Here is a 26,090-nt window from a genome sequence, read left to right as displayed (position 1 = left end):
GGATATTTGTTTTCTTACCCTTTTTTGGTTTGTAGCTCATTCGTTTTCATTCTGGGGGCTTCTTACTTCCATGAGACTTCACCTTGAACTCTCGTTTTAGGTAAAAACTCAAAGCCTAACATGAAACTTTCCTCAAAATTACTGTGTGTGCCACAGTTTAGATAAGATCTTACAGAATCACTGAGAAATGCAAGAGTTCTACATCAAACTACATATCTCTATGTGATGTTAAGACTTAGCACAGTATCATTCAACACTAGCTAATCTAGTTTATTTTCTGTATATGTAATAAAAATCCAATCAGAACATAAGCAAACCAAGCCATCATTGTACACATATACCAAAATCTGTGCTTTAGAGGAAACTATGCTCATCATTATCCAAAGCTTCAGCGTTTCAAATAGTTATGTGCAGCCAGCAGCATTTTGCATAAGTGTTCCTACAGAATTTCAAAACAACAAAAAAAATCCCCCTTAAACGGTATTGTATATTTGCCTAAAAATATACCACTTCTGCTTAGTTTAATATGAAGAATTCCTTAAACTTTTTACCAGTTTCGCCATGCATTATGGAAATAGTAATGAAAAACACACAGGCAACCTTACTACTGTTTTCTAAGGGCTCTGTGGATTAAAGGCACTGGAGTAAAATTTGGTTTGGGGTTTTTGTTGGTTTTGTTTGGTTTTTTTTTTTTAGCTGCCCCTTTCAAGCTTCTGAGCTTGATAAAATGTCTTTAGCCTTGAAATACACTGATGATTTACAAACAAATAACAAGAAAAAGAAAGTCTACAAGTGTTTTGTGATGTCTCTAAGAATGACAATATTTTGAAAATAGTATCAAAAATATATAAAGATCAACTTTTGCTATTATTATCTTACAATTACTGCTTTGACTATTGCTGCTCTGACTTTCAAATCAAAACCTTAATCCCTAAAAAACCCATTGCTGCTTGAAATTCTCTTATTTTCACTTTCTGACTTTCCTAAAGTCTGCGCAGTTCCTCTCATTACTTTTGATTGATATTGTGATCTTAACATCCATAATAAAGGACAAGTGTCAGAGTTTTAAGAGATGGATTAGACAATCACATGGTTTTAACGCCCCCGAACTAACCTGCCAGTTACTCAGTCCATTTACCCAGTCATGAAAATAAGAATCATATTTGGTGGTGTTAAACTACACAGTACAGTCCTGCTGAAACAGAAATGTACACTGTATGTTCCTGCATGCGTGTTCAGGAAAGTTAATCCAGATGTATATAGCTTCACAGCAGTTTAAATAGAAAGATTTGTCCTTCTTGTGGTTTAACCCCAGCTGGCAACTAAGCACTACACAGCCACTCACTCACCCTCCCCCCTCCTGAGAGGGATGAGGGAGAGAATAGGGGGGAAAAAAAAAAAAAGTAAAACCCATGGGTTAAGATAAAGATGGTTTAATAGGACAGCAGAGGAAGAGGAAATAATAATAATGATGATGATGATGATGATAAAAGAATATACAAAACAAGTGATGCACAATGCAATCGCTCACCACTCGCTGATTGATGCCCAGCCCATCCCCAAGCAGCAATCGCTGCCCCCTGGCCAACTCCCCCAGTTGATATGCTGAGCATGATGTCATACGGTATGGCATAGCCCTGTGGCCAGTCTGGGTCAGCTGTCCTGGCTGTGCCCCCTCCCAGCTTCTCGTGCACTGGGCAGAGCATGGGAAGCTGAAGAGTCCTTGACTTAATGTAAGCACTACTCAGCAACAACTAAAACATCAGTGTGTTATCAACATTATTCTCATCCTAAATCCAAAACACAGCACTATACCAGCTACTTAGAAGAAAATTAACTCTATCCCAGCTGAAACCAGGAGAGTCCTTAATATCATTTAGTAGTTAGATGTGTACCTTAGTGCTTCAGAAATTGCATAGTTAGAACCTAAAGTCTGATGATCAGTGCAGCTACACAGTGGGAAGTCCTTGTTATGTCTCACACTTGCTATAAGTAGTATAACATATTTTTATCTTATGACAATCAAAAAAGGTAACAAGGTAATTAAAATAAGAAATATTAACATGAAAAATATATCAAACAGGGGAACCACTCCACCTACTAATCTTAAAGAACTCCATTGAATATTGTGAATTTTCACAAGCAATTGATACATAAAGGGTTGCAAAAAAAAAATTGGTAAAAAGCATATTTTGGCTTCAAATCCTGCCCAAAGCCTTCACTGCAGTGCAACCTCATACAATACCTCAGCTCTTCTCCTTCAGTCAGTTCATCACTAAAATAAGAATAAACAAACCACTTTGGAAGAGAGCAGCTGCCTATTGTTGAAGTGTGTACGTATTGAGGGATTGGCTTTCAGAATTCCTTTATTAAGATTCTCTTTAGGAAATATAAAGCAATGTTTACATAAACATAAGCAGACTTTTAATTTTGAGCAATCCAACAGATAGTATAGGTGGCAGAGCATAGCCTTCCAAAGGTAAGTATTTACAGAAATTATGTGATGTGAGTATACTTTTTCCTAAAGCATCTGCTCCCACTAAGAGACAGGAATTGCTGCATGTTATCCTGGACACTTTGAAATTCTTGTGAGGGCTTCATAAATAAGTGCTATACTGATACTCCTATGTGGATTTTAATGAGGCATCATACAAAATAGTACATCAATAATTCAGTCCCCAGAACCAGGGTCTCACAGTATCTGATTAATGTCGCAGCTTTGGGCTTTGGACTTCCCAGGTAAGTAGGCTGCCGAAGACAGTAACCGATCTAATGAAATGCACTGGGAGATGAATTAGGCCCAGCGGATTGCCATTGTGAGGAAAGTCTTCAGAAAAAATAAGATGGAAAATGGAGGGGGAGAGAACAGAGCTCAATAGTGTGAATGAACTGAAAATTGGATATGTGCTGCTGTCGATATAACTAAGCAGAGAGCTTATAATCTTTTTTTCTTTACAGCACAAGGAAGCAGTTATATTTATTACTGCACTTATTTCTAATTCATTTTCAGTACCCAAGATGACTTAAAAGTTAAAGGAACTCAGAGAGTTTCAGAGATAATTATAGAGTCTAGAATAAAAAAATCATACATGCAAACATTGTCTTCAAGGTATAAACACCTAGAAATAAAAAGGAATGTCTATCTGGAGTAGGAAATGACATTAATGAAACATAGCATTAATCTGGACATAAAGGGCAGTGTGTTAGTTGTTCATGTCTAGAATTTTTCTAAGGATGGAACAAAAACTTGGCTGAGTTATGTGAAATGAGATGGGCAATATACTGAAGACTGTAAATCCTGCCTTTTTACTCAGTAGAGACAAGCTAAATCTTTCCATTTTAATTCAGTTCTGTTATAAGAGATAAGAAAAATGACATGCGGGTGGAAAGATAGTCATTAAACAGTGTATATTAGAAATCTGTTTATAATTAGAAGTCTGATTTAGTGAACATATTTATCACTGAAGACGTTAACCATTGCAGAGTTTATTTGTCTTTTAATCAGGAAGTGGCCTGATAAGAATTAGATTGCCAGGAAACCATGTTCTCAAAAAGGAAATGGCAGATGGTATTACCAGGAAAAGTCCTTTATCACTCCCTACTATCAGCAGTATGAGTCTGCCAGTGCTTTAATGTTATATTTTAGCACAGTGTATAATACCAGCAAGTATAAAGTTGACTTGAAGTACTTAGAATTACATTAGCTAACACATTTAGCAACATATTTCCTGTCAGTAAAATCAGTAAAAGAAAATGATCTGAAAATTGTGTCAACCGATTCATAGTCAGTGGCCAGAACGCAATAAAAATGAAAGATGTGATGTGAATAAACAAATAAATATGTATAATCAGCCACTGAGAAAGCCATAATGTCAGCTTCTGATTAATTCTGTAATCCCACCTGTGAGAGCTGGGCCACCTAACTCATTTCTTTTAGAGAGGTTCAAATTGCAAAGGTTACTTCCAAGTAATCCACAGTGTACAGACAGTGTGGAGGCATATAGAACTTTTCTTCTATCATTTGTTGGTGTTGAATTTTTTTAATCTAACTATGTTAATGACCAGCACAATTAAAATATTATCCTCTGTATTTAGTCACAACTTCGGTTTGTTTGAAAAAACATCAGTAGTTCAATTTGATACATGGTAGTTTTATCATTACAAAGTATAGCTCAGAAACCCTCTGCACCACATCCTCAGAAAAAGCCATTCCTGTGTAGCTTCTGTTTTCAAACGTCATTCATTCCTAGTTAGTATTTGCTAATGTGAAGGAGGTTATGATTTTCACTCCCTTATGAAACATCAAGTAAAAAAAAAAAACAACCAAAAACAACAAAAAAAAAACCCAAACAACCCAACCAAAAAAGAGTAGTATTTTTTAGTAAACTGAAAGATAAAGAGTATGCCACAATACAGTAGGGTGAGAGAGCAAGCTGTGAATCCCACTCAAAGTGTATATGGCTGCACCGGGAACTGCATTTATTTATACTTTTTATTTTTATTTATGCATGATTCATCCTGTCATGATTCATCCTGTCATCCTATGGATCCATATCTAAAATAGGTGAAATACTATTGTTTGCAACTACAAATTTCTTATGAATTCTCAGTAAAGCTTGTCCCCATGCCTTTCAACGCTGCAAAGCAATCTGCCTTCTGCCTGAGTTTCAAGGCATCCAAATTTGTTTTTCTTAAATAAAGCTTTTATTTTACACTACAACTTCTTTCCTGAGGTTTTGGTGGTAGGGACTGGTATAGGGAAGCTCAGCTGGTCTTATTTCCCTCTCCCTCTCTTCTTTCTGGTGTTACTGGGATGGGGATTAGAAACTGGTCACCTGAGGCATGCTCTGGATGCAGAGTTTTAACAGAGCAGAAGGATCTGTCTGATTGCTTTCATTTCCTGGGTGCTGGGATCCTAAATGCCATTTCTCTTAGAAATGTTCAGATTCTGGGATTTCAGTGGTGATGTGTTTTCCCAGTTTTGATTAAGGCATGCTACCAGCATTTTTCTGAGAAACACAAGTGAGGAAAGAATAATGGTTCCTTTAAAAGCTAAGGAAAGATTCCATTCAGTGAGTGAATTTTTGGGGTCAAAGAACTTCCATTGTGGTATTCTGTACCAAATAGCCACAACTGATATTTCAAAAAAGTGGAAGTACCAGAGTTTCTTCCAAAGAGACATTTCAGAATTCTATCTAACAGAAATTAGAACAGCAATTTGAATTGAGAGATTGCCATAATCTTTAATTCTTGTATCTGCTAGTAGGTGTGATCCTACATGAAAGCATATGTAAAGAAGAGATGGCCATATATATATCTCCTTAATATAATCTGTATAATTTGTATACACATTTGAATGGAGCTGTCTTTCCTGAAAATATTTATGGAACCTTTGTCTTCAAGCAAGTAACACACACTTGAATGAAATTTTGTTTTATAAATAAAGATGTTAGTACAGAAAATTTACCAATGCTATCTGTTATATTGCAATGGATGAAGTATATGTAGATTTTCACTGCCTAGAGTAATACTGAACAGAGAATTCTGAATAATGCAATGAAGAAATGTCAAATTAAAAAAAAAAAAAAAAAGGTGTTATCAAAGTTGTGAAAGAACTGAAAAAAAGTTGTTAATTTACCTAGTATGCATTATAGCATACAGAGGAGGTCTTAGCTGATAATGCAGTGTGGAATCCCACTCTCTTTACAGACCCTGCTAGTTTTTGAACTGTATTCAGCGGGTCCAGGATTTTATACATAAGAACTTTGAATAATAGAGATTTAAAGTATTGCAGAAGATGGCTTTTTCACTGTGATGTTGTATTGAAGACCTCAATGTTTTGTTTTGTTTTGTTTTTTTAAGAAGGTGGGGGGAAGTGTGATTGTTTACTTGCCTCATTGGTTATTTATGTCCCTTAATTGCTAATACATAGGAGTGTTAATACTCATATTGCCCAGAGGTGCACCTAATCTTTGGTTTACATTATTTCTTTACCTTGAAAGGAACAACTCCTGGGAACAGGCAAAGGGATGTTGCACTTTTTGTTGGGATTTATACATTGGGAATTATACATCTGGCTTTTGGGTAGCAATTTTATTGCATAGATATTTAATTATTTGATCCATCTGTTTGCATTTCTAGTTGAGCTTAATATTTTTATATATAGACCAAGACTGGTCTGAGTTTTCATACATGTAAAATACAAAGGAAACCACAACCCATAGTAAATGTGCTTCAGAGATTCTTTTCCAAATGGAAGTAAATTGTTCAGAAAAGGTAATAGAGCTGATCAAAACTTTCCATCCCGAGTTGGAGGTAAATTATATTCTTTGTCTTATTCTTTTTTATGATGACATTTTGTACCTGCTGTGAAACAGATTAAATTTTATTAGAAGAGGGCAAGTTTTTCCTTTAATCTCAATAGAACCTGTTGAAATTTGAAACTCTCCACTTCAGATTCTATAATTCTGTAGTTTATAGTTAATAATTTGCATTAATCATGTCTTGATTCTATTACAAATCCTCTGTATTTGAGAAAATTGGTAGAATGTGGAAAATTTCTCATACTTACATGAAATGCAGGTGTAAAACCTTTTTTGTGAAATAACATGACAAAATTAGATCACTAATTCTGTTAAGCATAGGAAGCAAGCAGCTGCTTTAAGCATAACATATGCCAAGTCAGTTGTAGGTACTATTAAGATTGTATTGTATCAAAAAGTAATTTCTATACTATCTTTATTGCAAACGAAATATTACTTTCCCTAACAACACATTATCCACAAAATCATACCGATGTGTGACAGTGAGAGGTGTGATGGCATGGAGGAGATAAAGGTGTAGTTCTGCTGCAGTAACAGTGATGATCCTGAGATGGAAGAATTGTGATTGCGGTTTGATTAGAAGTGGTTCTTCTTTTAGTGTATTCAAGTTATCTGTGAGAAATCAATGTCTCTGGAGTAGTGATTCTTATTTTTCTCTTAACTTACTTCTGTTTGTGTTCAGTTTGGACCACTTCATTTCTAGTTGGAGCTTTATTTTATAAGCAGAGATCTTATATGCCTGGATCATTGCTCTCAGGTGCCAAGGAGCTCAGATAAATTTTTCTCATAAAACTGGTTAGATGTGCTATTAGGTGTAAGGAATTTGTGCCTCTCATTTAGTATTCAGCAAGATTGTTATATTCTGCATTGTTTCATCTCAGTATTTAGTATTAAATTCCTGCTTTTTTACATGTTGTCTAAATATTTTGGGATTTGCTCCTTTTGTTAGACTTCTTCCATGTTGCAACAAATATTAAGAAATGAATAATGAGTAAATTAAATGAATAATGAGTAAATTATGTGACCTTACATATCATTTAAATCTATTTACAGGAGAAAATAGTGGGAGGAGATGCTGAAATCTGATCTTGTAGCACTGCATATGTATTATAATCATTCAAGCTTAGAGGTGCTATGGATAATAGCTTATTTTAGTATTTTAGTTCGCAGAGTGAAATCCCAAGTGAGTGGAATGAAAAGATGTATTTCTACAGTTAGGAAACAAGAAATCTAACAGGAGAGAAGATCATGGTTTCTGCTGAAGAAAGATTGCATTGAAAAATATTAAAGGAAAATTAAAATATTTCATGAGAGTATTTTCAGTGGGGCTCTCTAAGTCTTAAGATGTCATCATGATGCTTTATTATTGTCCCATTTATTATATAAGCTTTATGTGCTGTTTGATAGCTATGCCGTTTTATTATGTGCAAAGTAACTTTAAGCATCTCAATATAAATATTGTAAAATGTGGATTTCTTGTTTAATAATTAAGTATTAAAACTGTACTTTGAGCACTGGAATGAGAGAGAATTCACACTTTTCAAAGTGAAACTATTAGCAAAAATGATTATGAGAATACGAAGAACATTTACAATTTTATCAGAGCTAAAGAGGAACAATTGACTTCTTTCTTACTGCTTTTCACAGAACACTTTCCCTTCCTATAGGAAGCAAGAGTGTGTGTTCTAGTATGAACTTACTGGCTGTTTTAATATTTGATGTTCTTAGTGTGGAGAATTTTTAATTTCCTGAACATTTATTTTTTATTCTGCTTATGTAGGCAACACAGAAGGAGATTGAGAAACGCCAGGTCCATCTTAAGAGCATCAGTGATTTAGGAGAGAATTTGAAGACAGTGCTGAAAGGAAAGGAAAGTCTAGTGGAGGATAAAGTCAGCCTCCTGAACAGTAATTGGATAGCAGTGACTTCACGTGCTGAGGAATGGTTCAATCTGTTACTGGTAAGGAAAATGCATTTGTTCACATAGAGGAAATGTTGGTGCGCAGTCATAGGTGCTCAGCCTTATAGGAGTGCTTTTTCTTGTGCCCTGGACTACGCTTATTGAATACACAGGTACACAGACAATCAGACTGATTGTTGTTTGGTACATTGTGTATATTTTAAGAATCTGACTGTTCACAGAGTGATGGATTTGTGGAGTCTTGACTGTTAGTGCTTCCCATTCCTGTCTGCCCCAGTAGTTCCTGGACTATTTATTTTTTCCTAATGAATGAAATGCAGTTTCTCCCCAAGGACCTAGACTACTTGAATATGAATCAAGTGAAAGAAATAGTCAAACAAGTTGAATAAGTCTTGGTATTGATACCAACAGCGTTGTCTGCTTTTGGCTACATTAACATTTCTGTTTGGAAGAGTAGCACAGGTGGGAAGCAAGTCCCTGCTTGGATGTTGGTTTGGTCCACAGAGTAGCTTTGGTGTGTGTGAACTAGACTTATTTCAGAGGCAACTAAGTCAGAAGCTCAGGGTGCACACCTAATGTGCTCAAGGACTATGATTTGGTCTTTCAGAACTGCATGATGTGCATGTTTTGTGGTGCCTGTTTTGGTGTGGATACTTAGTTAAGGTCACCAGATAAAGCTTAGTCCAATGTAAAATCCTTAAACCACATTTAAGTCAGATTCAGGAGCCCCAGCCCCAGCTACTTCAAACTGCTGATAGTCACATAACTATATTCTTCCTGAAAATTAATTCTGCTGTGAAGCGATGACAGCTTGAACCCTTAAACACAGGAGAATCTTAACCGTTCGACTGACAGAATGCTTTGGGAAATCTTGTATGATCTTTCTGGTCCCGAGAGAATGGGAATGCAGTTTCAACCCGGAGAAACTGAAGTGGTTCTTGAGGGTGTGTTAGCCTTTATCATGAGTTTTCAGAGCTCGATGTGTTAGAGGTCCACTGAGTTCTGTATGTCTATTTTACGAATGCTTCTGTGGTGGATATACAGCAGCACTACAGGGCTTCTTCGGCTGCATGCAGTATACAAGTGCAAGAACCTGGTTGTGCCTATTTTATTTGGAAAACTTAAGCATTTCATTCAATATGATGTAGGTGCTTAGCTTCAATGTGGAACTGATTATAAGAAATATATAATGGAGTTAAGAGACTGGTATAGTTATGTATTCCTCTACTTTCTCTCTGCTTTGGATTCTACAGTTACTGTATAAAATGAACAAGTATAATTTCATAATGCATGCATGTTTGCCACAGTTGGCAAACTTGTAAACACAGACTGAATATGGACATTTCAGTAGTCTACCAGAGGAAAAAAAAAAGATTTATCAGAATATGAACTAGAATAGCTTTTTATAAAGCAGAGTCTTAAAGTCGAGAAGTTAGGTGAAATGCAAATAAAAGGTTTATATACAAAGTTCGCATTCTTGATTGTAACTTTGCAAGTGCATCCTTGTTTCCACCTTAGTTTCAATCGACTTAGTGGCTTTCCAAAATGAGTTCTGTAACTGGTTCTCGGGAAACCCTTCTTTCCACCTCCGGCAGGTCTGGCTGTCAGCTTCCTCTTCCTCTCAGCAGCCTGGCTGAGCTGCAGACACCTGTGTCTTGCTGCGACTGTGTCACCCTCCTGCCTGTCACTTTGGAAGCTTCTCTCTCTTCTAGAATGTCTTTTTAAAGAAACAATATATAAAGTGAGAGCAAACAAACAACAGATTCTATCCTTCACAAAACAAGCAGTTACTGTATAAAATAAGTTTAATTTCATAATGTGTGCATGTTTGCCACAGTTGGCGTAATTACAGCTATTATTTCAGTTCTGATTACTTTTTTGTATGCAGTATTTACCTTTTCCACATACAGGAATATCAAAAGCACATGGAGGCTTTTGATCAGAATGTAGCTAATGTCACAACTTGGATGTACCGTGCTGAAATACTGTTGGATGAATCTGATAAACAAAAGCCCCAGCAAAAAGAGGAAATTCTTAAGGTAAAAAAATGTGATTTTCTGGAAAGCATTAATTTTATTCTAAAAAGAAATATTTCAAAACTAGCATATTTTGAAAGGTATCACAAATTGATTAACATTCTTTTTTTCTGTGATAAAGCTACTCTCTGGCAGCTTGTAGATTACTTAATAAATTTACACTGCATTGCAAAAGTTAAATCCCTGCAGAAATAAAACCAGATATGTTATTGTAAGTCTTGGGGACTTCCTGGTGAGTAGAACAGCAGCTTATTAAACCTGTATTTGCTGCAAAATACTCCTTAAACACATCTAGTTGAACAAAATCCTTTTTTTCTGTGTTCTTCATTTTTAATTGCTTTTCTGTTTTTCTGTGATACTTTTCTGATATCTATGGTATCTGCTTTTGATATCTCTGTCGTATGATTGTTTTATTTCTATAAACACTGTTTGCATTGATGCCAGAAGAACACCACAGACAAGAATATTATATGGTGAACTAGCTGTATAATAATGGGTTAGTGTATTGATCAGAAGGTTTTATTTGGCCCATTGCATCATTTGACTGATGAAAAATTAACTTGCAAGATGGATGTGAATTTTAAATTATCTCATTTAAAATACCTTCTTTGTTAAGATTAAACAACTTCAAATTATTATCTCTATGTTTGGTTTTTTTTTTCTTCTGAAATCCGTGTGAAGTTTTACTTTGTATTGAACTCCATGGTCAGTACATACTATCTGAGGAACAGTTGGCAAATCAAAATCATAATTGTATCACTGGCACTAGCATAATGATACCATTTACTAAAGCAAAACTTTACAAATTCCAAGGCAGAGCATAAATCAATGCCTCATTGATCTCAGCAGGATTACAGGACAGACTTTTGTAGTTGAATGATCAATTTTGCCACCATCAGGTACAACGTACAATTATTTTTGCCATCAATACAGGTATATATATTTGTGTCATAGAAAGGCATTCAATACAGACAGTGAAATGTAATTCTTAATGACCCACTGTGTTTATGATTCCTGAATGCCTGGCTATCTTTTTTGGCCTCTGCCCATACTGGGATCTACTGTTAAGATTACTGTTGCAGAGGAAGAATGTATTTGCCCTCAGTTTTTTGTAATTTGTGATAGTTATAGAAAAAATTCCCACTGTTTTTCATCCAGTCATTTTTCCCTGCCTCATCTACAGGCGTGAACAGAAATGAAAGCAACAACTCTACATCCAGTTCCATAATACATGAATTAGCAGCTCTTCTTAGCTTTAGGAACATAAAATAATTTAGTGTATCCTGAAATATGCTAAGGATTGTATTGTTGCAGATAAGAACCTGCCTAGAAATAATGTTCACCATTGATTTCCTCTAGGAGATATTAAAACAGACGTGTAGATACATTCCTGCTATAAATTTGAGGGATATGAGTGGGAATGTTATCTAATGTATTTCTACTGGATTTACACACTCATGCATAATTATCTGAATTTGCTTTGTGGTTTTGCTCCCTATTCCTTTGCACACTCTCTCTCTCTCTCTCTTTCTCTCTCTTTGCATTTATTACTAACTTCAAGCCCTGTCTCTTGCTCACGGACTGTAGCGCTTAAAGGCTGAGCTGAATGATATGCGTCCAAAGGTGGACTCTGTGCGTGACCAGGCAATAGACTTGATGACAAACCACGGAGATCACTGCAGGAAAATCATAGAGCCTAAACTGTCAGAGCTCAACCAGCGATTTGCAACTATATCGCAAAGAATTAAGAGTGGAAAGGTAGGAGGACTTGCTTCCATATGGAGATGCATACAAAATGGTATTTATATGAGGTGTACAATTACAACTACATAGCAGGCTGCAGTTTCTCCAAAAACTAAGCTTTTGAAGGAAAAAAATATAGATCCTAAGAATATATTTTTTTAAAAGTGTGAAAGTTTGGTTTTTTTGCCATTAAGGTCTTGTTTCACTGTTTCACAAGTAGAAGTATTCACTGACTTTATATGAGTATAACAATGATTACTTCAATAACTTATAAAGATTGAGCAAAATCTGATAATCAGTAAGATTCTTAACCTTCTCAAAGTTTGAGTAGCCTTTTTTTGATACAGATTGGTTTTGGGGGGCTAATTTTTCATTAAATGCACCCAGTCCTTTCCTATGAGGCTGTGACTCACCAAGGTTGGAGATATACGTAGATAGATAGATATACACAAATTGTATCAATTATACTTCAGCTACTCATCTGTACAACTAGTTCCACTACTGAATATGAATTCAATACAGATTAGGTAATTTTTAGTTGTGCCTTATGCCCTTCATTGGAATGAGGGAGGGTGTAAGCCACCTACTTTCTCTATTGTATTTGCTGCCTTTATTGCAGAGAGCTATTCAGCAGATTAAAGCAGGCAGCCGTGCAGGTTGGTATATAGGATAATGGGAATGCATGGATCCTGATCTTAACTCTTTTTGCTGGCTAGTGTAATAACACTGGAAACGAATGCACAGAGGATCAGTTGCAGAGCAGGAAATAAGCTTTGCAAAAAGCATAAGCAAAGAGACATGGTTTTCATTAGTTGTTTGGGCTTTATACCTGTTTGGGGTCAATACCCTGTGTAACCAGGACATTCTTTGTGGATATTTGAGTTTATTTAGGTTTCATTTCTGGAACAGAAAGGAATATGTCCTATGAATTAAGGCCATCTTTTTCTTTTCCTATTTGCCATCAGTAGTACTTCAGCCATTCCAGTGTGCTTCTCGCTTACTTCTTACAGAAGTACAAACTGTAGACACAGAATATCTTGGCACAAAGCCCAAACAACTGTGTTGCGTGACATTTTTATTCTGAACGTCTGCAATCTGCAGTCTGGATTTCCTTCTCAGTTTTACCTTGCACTTCCACAACGCTGTAAGCATACAGGCCCAATGCAGCCTTTGATAGGGTTGTGTGAAATTATTGCTTGTCTTAGGGAACAATGGGACTGCCTGTTGATGCTTTCTCATGGGTTAACTGTTTGCATTGCATGTTGTGGGCTCACTGAAAGAAGGGGGAAAAGATGCTTATCAAGATAAAGTGTCTTCAGAACACAGCCTGCAAATGTCTTCCACCTGGCAACCTTCTCTCTCAGGTGTTCTCCCATTTATGATTGTATAGGCAAGGTGAACTGGAATGGCAGCGCTTCACTAAGCTGTATACACTATGTATCTAGCAAGACAAGAGGAATAACTACAGCAAATAATTTTAAAAGTAAATTAGAATTTAGGGGACCTTTTCCAGGACCTTGGGGAATGGACAGCTAGGGTATAATTCACAAAGGATATCTATAGTTACTGGTATTGCATAAGATAGAGAGGCAAAAGCTTGTCTGAATTTTTTGCGGTTCTACTAACTTGCTTGTATGCATTTGGATAAAGGACTAAATTGCTGGGTGCCTTGTTTTGTCCTCCTGTATAATGCAGGTAACTGCCCTTCCCGTAGTAATGATTTCAGCTTTGTGGGCTGAAAAATTATTATTCTTACAGGATGATATTATGCTTCCTAAGTGTTTGGGGTTTTTTCATACTTCGGTAAAATTATTCACTCAGTGAATAACAGATTAAAAAATCAATTCGATAGTAAACTCTCATAATCTATTTTCAATCAATTCTCATCTGTTTTCAAATTAGCTGTATTTTTTCAAATACTAACAATTATCAGTACAACAGTGAAGTAAATAAGAAATGACCTGTGAAGTAAGTAAATGGTAGTACGTAATTGTTGTGTCCTTAATTAACAAAATGATCATAGCTTACTAAAATGAGATTTAACATTTTCAAGTGGTCTTTGAACCTCATTCAATTCTTGGAATTTCATTTAGTATTTTTCTTTCCATTTCATTTTTTGTTATTGTTATTAGCATTTGTCAGAGATTAGTAATTTTATATTCCAATTTTATTAGTTGATTTGTCTTTTAGTGAGATTTAAGTACTTTTGAAGACATCTTTCAGAATATTTGAGAATAAATTGCTGTGTAGTTTGCTATTATTTCTACCTCAGCTGAAGTGCTAGCTGAGTGTAATTCTGAGCTTCTTGATGAAAATTTGTGGACACAGTATTATTCTCTATAAATATCATACATTATTATATTTCCATTAATGTTCATAAGTGTGCAAAATCTTTGTCATTAAAACAATCAAACAGCTACAATTAAGGCATTTTTACCCTAATTCTCCCAGATCTTCTGTGGAACAGCTGAGAATAGATAATGTCCGGTCTCTCTTGTTTTAGCTGATTAACTTTGACTATTATCTTCTTCATTACAAACTTTTGCTTTATAATAAATACCAGTTGTACTGGAGGTAAAAGAGAACTGATTAGAATATAATGTGCTTATGTCTTTAGCAAGAAGACAGTTGTATGTCCAAGAGTTCCTAGAACATCATAAAGCATTTATTACCTTTAAATCTAAATTTTAGGCAAGAATCATCTAGAATTTGTTGTTTGTTCTTGCATTTAAAGCTTTGAAAGAAGAAAGCTTTTTCTGTTGATCCTTTGCAATACACTTAATAAATATATTGCCTATTGTACATTAAACTATTCACAGGCACTTGGGTATCAGGTAGATAAAGGACGGTGTATTATTGTTAATAAGTGGCATTTGCTTTAAAGTTTAAAACTGAATGCTAAGCTAAAGCAGCATAATTATACTGTGATTCATTTTGGAGGAATTCTGTCTATTTTGTTTGGTTGAGGGTTTTTTGGTCCTGCATTTTGTTAAGGCTTTTTTGAAACACAAGCTCTTTTAGTGAAGTTTTGTTGGTTTTTTTCATATATGTTACAAAACATTGTTAGGGGAATATCTTATATAAAGATTATCTGTCTTTTGTATAATTAACCTGGCATTTTTGCTATTCTTTGTGAGACAGCAAAGATTTCAAAACATTGAAACAAATTATCATTAAATTTTTCTCAATTGGTAGTAGTGAGTGGTTTTTCATCTGAATGGATTGCTTGTTGCTGTGTAATTTCTGACAAACTAGATTTAGCCAAGTAGTGTCAACATTTAATTTTTTAGACAAATCATGATGTTACACTGTTTATCTGAACCTGTTCTTACACACAAATGTGAGAATATAATATTTTTTTTTAGTTTTCACTCACCATAGAATTCCTATATTTTCTTATATGGAAATTCTACTGTATGGTTAAATATCTATCTTTACTTGTATCTTTGGGTACTTTGAGTTGTATGGTGTAGATATTTTTCCATATGATGGAAAGTCTACCATTGTTTTAGCAATAGGGGGTGGAACAAATGTCTCTTTTCATTTATGTTTCTAATAAAACTATTAATTATGTGATTTAAATAAATAATCTTTGTATTTCTCCCATTTTAGCCCTTCATTCCTTTGAAGGAATTGGAGCAATTTGACTTCGATATACAAAAATTGCTTGAACCACTGGAGGTTGAAATTCAGCAGGGGGTGAATCTGAAAGAGGAGGACTTCAATAAAGATATGGTAATTTGGTTGAAATGGAAGTCTGAGTGAAGCAGGCAGGGAGATGGAAAAACCTGAGTGAAAATTAGAAACTTCCATATTTGTGTTAGGATCTTTAGATATGACTTGGAAAAAATTTTACTGTGCTAATATATTATAAAATCAAAAGTCTCAAGTTAGCATTAACTAAAAGTTTTAGTGATAAGTTAGTTGTTAATTTATAAGAAAAACATTTTTCGACCCTTGTGAAAACACTAAGCAAAACAGGAATATTATCTTGAGATCCTATACTAGTACCAGCAATATTACAGAATAGGGAATGAATACTAAAATCTCTGTAGCAGTATAAAGACCATGAAAACTCAGAATGATGTATCTAAATGAGCAATAGAGTAAAAGACATTCACTAAAAACAAATGCTAGGCAATGATCATTGAACTAAATGCTACTTGCCAATTAGTTCTTAGCAGATCTGACTTGACCATTTATTGTAAATAGTTTTTGTGGCTGTGGTAAGCTTTATTACTCATATTTGCTCTTTGCAAGTATTAAAACTGTTTATGCATATTAGGGGGCAGGGGGGAAAAGGAAAAAGAGAGGAGTAAAATACTGCTGTGCTTTGTTACTGTTGCCACTGTGGTGTGTTTTCTCCAGAGTGATTTTCAGATGGATGACATTTCTTGGCTGGGCAATAACAGAGATTCATCTTTAGGAACCTCTCTTTGTGAATCCTCAGCACGATCAAATATATATTTCTTTACAAGCAATATTCTTTTCCTTTTAAGGAATTCTTCAAAGATAGCTATTTTATATCAATGCTGAAAGGAATCTTTTACAGGAATTTTTTTCTTTGTTCTTTTTTTTTATGCAGGAAAATTAAAATTTAAGGCAGTATGTACTGCAACGGTAAATTCTAAGCGAATCAAGTTTGACAGGGCAGTTTCCACTACTTGAGCATATTTTATTCCTTTTCTTTACATAAAAAGTTTAGTGTGGTTCAAGAGATACACTCCCAGAAGCTGTGGCATAGATTCAACTTCTATGTAAAAGGTGCTCCGTGGTATCATTTTCCCTGCCAGAATAGCTGTTTTGCATTGTGATGATACATGAAATGGTCAGGAATTACATGGCCTCCTAGCATACTGGCAATTTCAAGGACTATGGACAGTGATTTAGAATATTTTAGGTATTTCTATTCTTTTTGGTTTAAAATAAAATATATTTTACCTTTTTGCCTTTAATGTTTTCATGTTATCCTGGATGCTGTGTAAAATCTAATATCAAACATCTGTAGGTTTTCAAGTGCTGTTTTACTTATACCCCTCAAATGTCTATATGCGTTGTAGAAAGCAAGTAAAAGCTGTTTGGTCTTCAGTATAGAACTGCAAGTAGCTGTTAGATGATTACCGTAGCAGAGGAAGTGTAGTTTTTATATGTCTGTATCTCCTAGTACTTAATCAATAATTAGATTAAAGTGCCCATTATACTCGTTATTTTTTTTAAATCAGAGTGAAGACGACGAGAGCACAGTGAAAGAATTGCTGCAAAGGGGCGACACGCTTCAAAAGAGAATCACAGATGAGAGAAAACGGGAGGAAATAAAGATAAAACAGCAGCTGTTGCAGACTAAACATAATGCTCTCAAGGTATAGGAGCTACAATTATAAGCACATGCTACTAAACCCATTTTTTCTTCATTTCAGGGCATTGTTCTGTTAAATTAAATAATCTTCATTACTATTTAGAGATAAGTAATTTAAAACTATTTGGCTATAAACATATATTTTCTTATATACTTCTCTTGATGCCTTGGAAAAGATATTTTAAATCTCCAGCTTAACAAGTACTGTTTTGCCCTCAGAGTTACAACAGTGTGAAGGCCAGTTGGACTACAATGATTTCTTTGATAATAATTCCTTTTTTTTTAACACATTATGTGTGTTTTATGTCTCCCCAACAGCAGTCAATAACTTAGTTAGAATCAGTTCTCACAGACTTATATTTTCAGTTGTAGAACATACTTCTGAAAATAAGTAAGTTGTTTTATCCTTTAGTAAAAGATTTACATGCTATGCTCTTTAAAATAGGGTAGGTGGTAGTACCAATAGACCTAGCAGCTAAGAGGCTGAAAACCAAAGTCACATGTCAAAATTCTGTGTTACCACACTCCTGGAGTTATAACTGTATGATACAGTTCCTAGAAAGATCCACAGTGAGACCTGTTTGGACAAGCTAATAGTTGTAATTGGGAGTGTTGTCTTTCAAGGGAAAAATAAAAGTAAGGAAAGAAAGAATTTTACAGTTTGAAAGTCACCTTGGTCACCTACTTGGAGGTGTAGGCTCTGGCAACTACAGAAGAATTTTTCATCTTACTTGCAAGCAGAATTTTTCTTTCTTTTGAAAATTTTCATTAAGTTATTCTTGGCCTGGGGAAAACGGCATGGTTATATTTCATTATTACTTATTTTTAAGCAGCATCTTTCCTTTCCTGTGGTTTTTATTCTAATTTTTACAGTTTTTCAGATCTGTGTGAATTCAGTAAAAGAGTAGCTGGAATATACCATTATTTTGTCCACATTTAAAAGAAACTTGAAATCTATCTGGTGTGTCTTTGACTGTTCCAAGTTAAATGGAAGTAGTTAATAATTTTTATGAAGGAGAAACAAGAAAAGTGTTTCTAGAACTGTGCTATTGACCACATCCTTACTGGCTGTTTTTATGGAATAGAGTGATTGATTTGCCTTTGGGTGACTCAGTTAAGGCATTCAACCTTGTCAAATAAAATTCAAGAATGGTTGAGGTAAATTCATCTGAGTATTTTTATATAAAATATACCAGTAATTTTTTAATTTACTTCTTAATAAGAAGTTATAGTAGTGAAAATATTTTCTGAATTCTGTATGAGCGAAGTTAAACAGTTAAACCAAATGCAAATGGAGTATATTTAATAATATTTATATGTTATAAAATTACATTTTTTAACCTCCTGTTAAAGAGAGTTTTTAATACTTTTGTAGAGCTGGGTCACAAACACAAGACATTTGTTATGTAAATGGTATTTAATTTAGAAAAAAGAAACCTGTCTTTGCATACATTTCTGCATTGAAATTATTTTCTTCTGAATAGCTAGAGTTTGCATGCAGGCTAGAATTTCACAGGAGACCAGAAAACATAGGAAGCCCACTTATGGCTAGGTACTAAGTGGGCTGTGTTTCCATCTGTCCAGTAAGTATTCTGAGCAGAAGTGTTTTATATAAAATATTGACATTTATGTAAGAGTCTTAACTTCTCTGAATATTGGTGACTGTCTCAGTGGTTTATTCAGCATGTGAACAACCCTGAATTAGGTAACCTCCTTTAAAAGAAAAAAATAATCTGTTAAACTGATGAAAATATGCTGTGTTCAGTTATTTATATACGGTTAAACTGAAGAAAATATGCTGCGTTCAGACACTTACATACTTGATTTAAATATCAATGTTTAATTAAAGCAAATAGTGGCCTTGTGTACTTTTTTTCCTTCAGTGTGCACACATGCCAATTCATATTTTATAAGCCTTTAATTCATATTCTAATAATGTCTGCACTGTGAACAGGACTTGAGATCTCAAAGAAGAAAAAAGGCTTTAGAGATTTCTCATCAATGGTATCAGTACAAGAGGCAGGCTGATGACCTAATGACATGGCTGGATGACATTGAGAAAAAGCTAGCCAGTCTACCAGACCACAAAGATGAGCAGAAGCTAAAGGTAATGTTGTTTTGGGATGGCAATGGTAGATCTTTTTGAGTGATATTTTATCAATTTAACAGACAGCAAATGCAACAAATTTTCAAATAGATAGAGAAAGTAAGGAAAGCTAAAGTAGTTCTTTATTTCTATTTATAGTAAAACAAACCATAATTATCTGTGTTCAAACTGACATTTCTTTGTTGTACTATATCTTGTATTTTTTTGTTATACAGAATGTTACATAAATAATTTGAAACACACTAAATAAAATTTTTTGTCGATAATATGGAAAGTGTGCAATGTATTAAGAAGATTCAAATGTTTTCTAGTAAAAATTGTAATTGATTTTATGTATCTTTGTTCCAGATGAACAAATGACTTACCAATATACGGATGACCTCTATCTCATGTTAGCACATTCATTTTCATCAGAACATATTCATATATCACTGTCAAACTCTATAGATTTATTTACATACTTGTCAAAGGTTTTCCTAGTTTATTTTGCATCGTCTTTCTTTGCTTCATTCTCTGTTGAGTTTCCCACAGAGTAAAATAGGAGTTAAGTAATACATTAAAGAGTCAAATAATGTATTTGTAAGCTGTCCAAACACTATTTGTCCTGAATATGCTGACCCTTATTGAGAACATAATTTCTCCAATTGCCCATCACAGTGTACTGACAAGAATCTGGAAGTGGAAACTGTTGGCCTTTGCTAACTAGTTTTCAGTGTGTGCTAGCTGTTAGTATCTCTACAGCCAATCTCCAAGAAGGTTCTTCAATTGCAGATAATTTTGTTTTGTTTAAATGTAAAGAAAGACATGAAATAGCCGTAAGTTTTAATTGTAACAATAAAATGGAAATGGAATTTCTGACAGAAGTATTTTGCGACTTTTAAGTTGATTGATCTAGTTAGCTAACTGTCCTGGGCCCTGTATTGGTTTTGCTCACTAGGAGATTGATGGAGAATTGGAGAAGAAGAAGGAAGATCTGAATGCGGTGCACAGGCAGGCTGAACGCTTGTCTAAGGATGGGGCTGCAAAAGCAGTGGAGCCAACCCTGATACAGCTCAGCAAGCGCTGGCGCGATTTTGAGAGCAAATTTGCTCAGTTTCGAAGACTCAACTATGCACAAATTGTGAGTTGTTACTGGCAAACCCATATGTTTGCAACTGCTACTACTAACAGCATCGTACTAACAATAAGAGCTTCAGGGTCAGTGTCAACTCTTCAGATATTAGTAAGAAAAACCCTATTGTCTGCAAGTGGGGGAATCTTTATATTCTAATACAATAGTTCTCTGCTTTGGTCTTAAAATTGCCCTTATGTTAAATCAGCCAATTACAAAAAAAGTCAGCAATGAAAAATTCATGTTTATTTCTGTTGCCTCATTATTTTTCCATAACATTTTCCAGTTTAAAAACGTTAGTTTTCCATGCATCTAATTTGTTCAGTGAATGTGTCAATCAGAAAAATTGTCTTTTTCAAACTACTCATCCCATGCCAATTTTAATTGTTTTTTTATTTGTCCATAACATGTTATACCCGCTTTAGGAAGAGATTAAAAAAAAAATCTTATGACACTATATATACATGGCCTCTTCTTCAATGCTTGAATTCTCAAAGAAGTTTTTGCGAGAAAGTGTACTTTTAAATTTGACAGGATGAAGACATAATTTTATGAACAAACTTCGTGTCTTCTGATTTTGAGTTGTTTAGTTGTATATAAAATACAATTTTTCTTACTGGTTTATACTGAATAAAAGGGAAATAAACTGTCACTATTCCAGGTTTATGACCAAAATAGGTGTTGGGTGTTACCCATTTGGAAGGTTACCAGAGATTGTTTTTGCATTTACATAGCAGTTTTTCCTTGCCATTCCTACTACTCTGCTCATTGTCATCTGGGCTTTTGATTTTATATGAAGAAAGATACGACTTGCTCTCAAGGAAGTTGATGCATTATGTGCTCTTCTGTAATCTTAAAAGTGCTAGCGGTAAGGGGGTGTTTCATAAAAGTATAATTTTATTTATTTATTTTTAAATGCACCTAGATTGCAGAGGGGCCATACTGACACAATAATGAAAACTTAAATACATTAAGTGTTATTTCCAATTGATACATGGGCAACTATGTTTTAAAAAAAGAAAAAAAAAAGTTCCAAAAATCAGCAATAATGTATAACCTTTTGGTCAATACGGTCTTCTGTTTAATGTACTGTGTACTGTGTATTTTTAACTTTTCTACTATTAAGTTACATAATGTATATATTAAAATAATAATTGGCATAGCTATGCAGTTAATGGAAACAATCAGAGAAACATTAACTTTGGTTTGTATGTTATTAAGTCTTGTTCCATCTGATTACTCATTTCAGATTACTATGGTTTATATTAAACTTGATGGATGTAATCAGTTGCAAATCATTTATATTGGCATGGAGCTAGAGTAGGCTTCACTTTGTCTTGTAAATTAGTCTTTTCTTATAATGAATATATTTGTTCCTTTGATAAGCAAGTAAGAAATAAGAATGTGCATACAATTTATATAAAAACATTCTGCTGTCAATGTGCTTTTTATGTCACCTACCACCTACCATGACAGAGGATGAGTATATCCATTACAAAATTTTACTACCAAATCAATAAAACTATATATTAGCATATTTTTCTTTAAAATATGTAAGGTAGATACAGCAGCACATGTGCTTTTCAGTTGGTCAAAGGAATACAGTCATTGACTTTTTAAAGCCATGTAACCATTACATGTATTTTTATTGTTAAAATATATTATTTATATAATATATTTATATTCTTGTAATGGTTAAATTTTTAAATATTCTCAAATATTTCATGCAAGAAGTCTACTTGTTAGTATTTATCTGGAGACTGAGGACGTTATTCAATGAAATTTACATGCATACAGGGTAATTACTGTATCCTTCTCATTTCTCATGAAAAATATATTTCTCTGTTGACAATGACCAAGATGATATTCATATGAAATATTTTAGAAGTTTTACAGAAGGTACTGAAACTGGAGAGAGGCAGTATATTTTCATGGCTCAAATCAGAGTGAGAAATACAACTGCCTTGTTACTGTCTTAGTTTTGGCTTTGCTGAACAGTGAATTTCTCCTGAGTCCTTTTTTTTTTCTTTTTTAATACAGCCTAAGTACCTACCTCACAGGGATGTTGTGAGGATAAATTAATTGTTTGTGTGAGACTTCAAAATAGAAAAGAAAAATGAAAATTCAAACTGCTCACTTGAACACATGCATATACCATCAAAAATAACTTTCACAGAGATTTTCGATGTTAAACACCAACTGAATAAAACCATATAATAAAAATACGAAAAGGAATTTATTTTTAAAGCAAAAGAAATAGAAAACTGCTGCATTTTTTATTTATAATTGATGATGTATTCAATAACAGACTTAACATTTGAAAGTTGTTATTATAAATCAAGGACGATTTAGTTGTACTGTGTATCTTGCAATTCATTATGATTCATTGAATAAACATAGCAAGACTGCATTGAAGAACACCTTTAATTATGTGGCTTAATGACAGAATTGCATTTCTTACCTTTGTTGGACCTAATATATGTCTGATATCAAAGTGTGAAATTAGAATGATCACGCTCCTCTGGATTTTACTTTTTCCCAATATTTGTTGGAAACACCTGTCAGAAGGATATAGGGACCATAACCATACAAGAATTGATTCTTTCTAGCATGGTAGATTCTCATAAAATTCTGATTGTCTCACAAATACCTGGCAGTAAATATCCAGCAACTAAGTGACAAATATATATGGGTGTGTATATATATAAAAAGGAATTTTCTGTCATCACTTTTTATAATAAGGTATAATGTAGTTCTATTACCTCAAACACTGCATGTTCTGTTCAGTCCCAATTTTGAGACATTATTCAATTATGGTATAGTGGTCATCTCTTTATGTGAAAATTGTTAGAGAGTAATGTGTGACATTCCACAGGGAAAAAGGTGGGTTTATTGCAATAACAGATTAAACATGATACACAAATACGTAAATATAACTGCACAAAACTTAAAATGACACTGAGTGGGAAAAAGGTTTTGGAGTTCATGTTGTCTTACAAGTTTCTTCTCCCACCCAGTGTCTTTATTCATATATAGCAAAATAAACAGTCGGCAGAAAATTCAGTTTTTCAGTGGGGCAGATTTCAGATCCCTATGTTAAGAAAAGTTTAGCATTCTACTTCATTTCTGCTAAAAATTTCTGTTTGAAATCAGTTGGTAGTAACTTCAGTTGTGAAATCTAAATAACTTATTAAAGAGTGGAATGTTTTACCATCATGTTTTTAAGTGATGATTAACCACTAAATCTCACTGAAATTCATGGAAGCTTAAGATACTCTTCAAAAAACAAGCCATTAAAGTTTAATCCTAGAGCGGTATGCAATTTTTGCATATTAAAATTACATGTTTGTTTTTAAAAAAAATCATTTCAGTAAAAATTATAACATTAGACAGGTCAAGGGACATTTATTTCTAGATTATCTCTGCATTAAGCCTTGGCAGTCACACAGTATTTTCAGAAAGGTTATCAATCCCCTTTGCTACAATCTAAACCTAAATCTTCCAGTTACTGTTTTTCTGCAACAGTTTATGCCACTTTTCCAGGGTGATGAAAATAGTTATGTTTTGCAGAGAAAAATCTAGATTCAGATAGTTTAATTCAAATCAGGATCAAAATCAGTTATTGATGTATTGAGTACTTTTAATCAAATTAGCTTTAGTTAATGCCTGGTTTATAAAAGGTTTTTTGGTTTGTTTGTTTGTTTTTGTTTTGTTTTTTGTTTTTTGTTTTTTGTTTTTTGTTTTTTTTCCCATGGTTTCATTTCAGCAGTCTATGAGCATGTTTACATTATGGCTCAGTTTATGGAGCAGGCTGAAATTACTCTGCATGTAGAGAGTACTGAAGGCCTTTATCATGAGAAAACTTTTTCTAGATGAACACAGGTGCAAGGCCTACACTATAAATTCTTATTTCATATGTCCTATTACCGTATTTTATCAAGCTATCCAACATTCTTTCTGCCATCAGATATGCTGAACTATGCTGTAAATAGTAAGCCAGAATATTTCTAGGACAGGAGGAATATTGTTCTGGCAACCTATTAAGAGGTGTGAAAATTACGTACCTATTGATGAATATACAAACAAAAAAATAGGCTTACCTAAGTAATTTCAGTAATTCCATTGGTGCCACACACAAGCATTCTATTGAAATTTATGGTCATTTTACTACTGAGATATTTGGGCCTGGATTTTGGCCATACTGGGAAAAATAATAAAGTTGATCAACTTGTAAACATCAGGAGAGACTTGTCTTTTTCATACCAATTAGACTATGTGTTGAACAAGAATGAATAAGGAAAATAACTATACAAAGCATGTATTTATTTCTATAAGGTAAGTGATTTAGTCTGAGCAGTTCAATAGTTATCTGCAATATGGATAAAATACCAGTACTCTTAGTACTTACTAAATAAATATCATAAGCTTCAGTTTTCCAAATAAAAGACATTGTTCTGTTTAAGATTCTATAAAGCATTCAGAAATTCAAAATACCTGTCTCCTAACTGGATGATCACTTCAGGTGAGAGAGTATGGGATCAACTTCTGGAACCAGATTAAGGACTGATCAAGTTTACATCTGAAATTCAAGAGTTTGTTTACGTTCAGCCTTTTAAGGACATCTTGCAGTTTTCAGTTAATATTTCCCTGTGGAGCTCTATTTAGTTCATTTAATGAAATTTAAACTTTTTAATAGATATTTTTATATATAAAAAGATTTTCAAAAATATAAATCAAACATTGATTAAAATAAATCTGTCACAGTTAGATAAACACAGGACTTTGTGACCTAATTATCTGCCTGCTTCTAAATAATATGGATACTTCAGTGGTAATGTGCTACCATTGTTTTCAATCATTGTTTTCCACAGTTTTCACAACCAACAGCACTGGAATGAAGTGATTTTCTTCTCTTATCCTTGCTTAAGTATTTCTTTGAGTAAATAACCAAGTAGTGGTTGCCAAGAAGAAGGAGCAAACTAATTCTTCGTTATTTCTGCCATGAGTGGGAAAGAGGACAAATAAAAGAGAGAAAAGGCATTAGAAAAGCAAAATAGGAAAATACTTACTGGACAAAAGAACTATACAGTGATGGATTAGTATCTGTTTCACCTATGCACTTTGGGTCTCTTAAGGACAGGACAGAGGTGATCCTGTGACACCATTTAACTTTTCTGACATTTACAGTGGCAGCTTTTTAAACAAATAGCTTTACACAGCACAGCTAAAGACTGGGCTTTTTTGACTGTGGTCTGCAAAAGGGGTGAGGATGAATGAGAATCTTTGGGAAGAATATCACAGCTGAATATTTACACCCATTTTCTAGCATCCATCAACCTGGAAATTGCTATTACGAAATTTATTCCAAATAATTTAATTGTATTTCAAATACTTTAGTTTTATGTCTAATTTAAGGTAAGAAAGCTATGGGAAGTACACTGAAGATGAATACTGTCTTCGATATAACTGAAGAGCAGCTAGATTTATAGATGC

At 34.0% G+C, this 26,090-nt stretch overlaps 1 protein-coding gene across 5 annotated transcripts in view; it reads left to right on the top strand.

Annotated features, from left to right (window-relative positions):
• Nucleotides 1–26,090, top strand: part of DMD (dystrophin) — a gene marked incomplete at both ends in the record, with an annotated part of 1,307,865 nt that overhangs the window by 614,479 nt on the left and 667,296 nt on the right. For all 5 annotated transcript variants that reach the window (XM_082303865.1, XM_082303861.1, XM_082303862.1 and 2 more), the window contains 7 exons: nt 8,104–8,283; nt 10,155–10,283; nt 11,868–12,038; nt 15,636–15,758; nt 17,246–17,383; nt 19,334–19,486; nt 20,424–20,606. In XM_082303865.1, the coding sequence (XP_082159991.1) occupies nt 8,104–8,283; nt 10,155–10,283; nt 11,868–12,038; nt 15,636–15,758; nt 17,246–17,383; nt 19,334–19,486; nt 20,424–20,606 (1,077 nt within the window). The remainder of the gene's footprint in view (nt 1–8,103; nt 8,284–10,154; nt 10,284–11,867; nt 12,039–15,635; nt 15,759–17,245; nt 17,384–19,333; nt 19,487–20,423; nt 20,607–26,090) is intronic.

This window comes from Platalea leucorodia (assembly GCF_965183815.1).
Source record: "Platalea leucorodia genome assembly, chromosome: 2".
NCBI classification, from domain to species: Eukaryota; Metazoa; Chordata; class Aves; order Pelecaniformes; family Threskiornithidae; genus Platalea; species Platalea leucorodia.
This window is presented reverse-complemented; position numbering and strand designations above follow the sequence as displayed.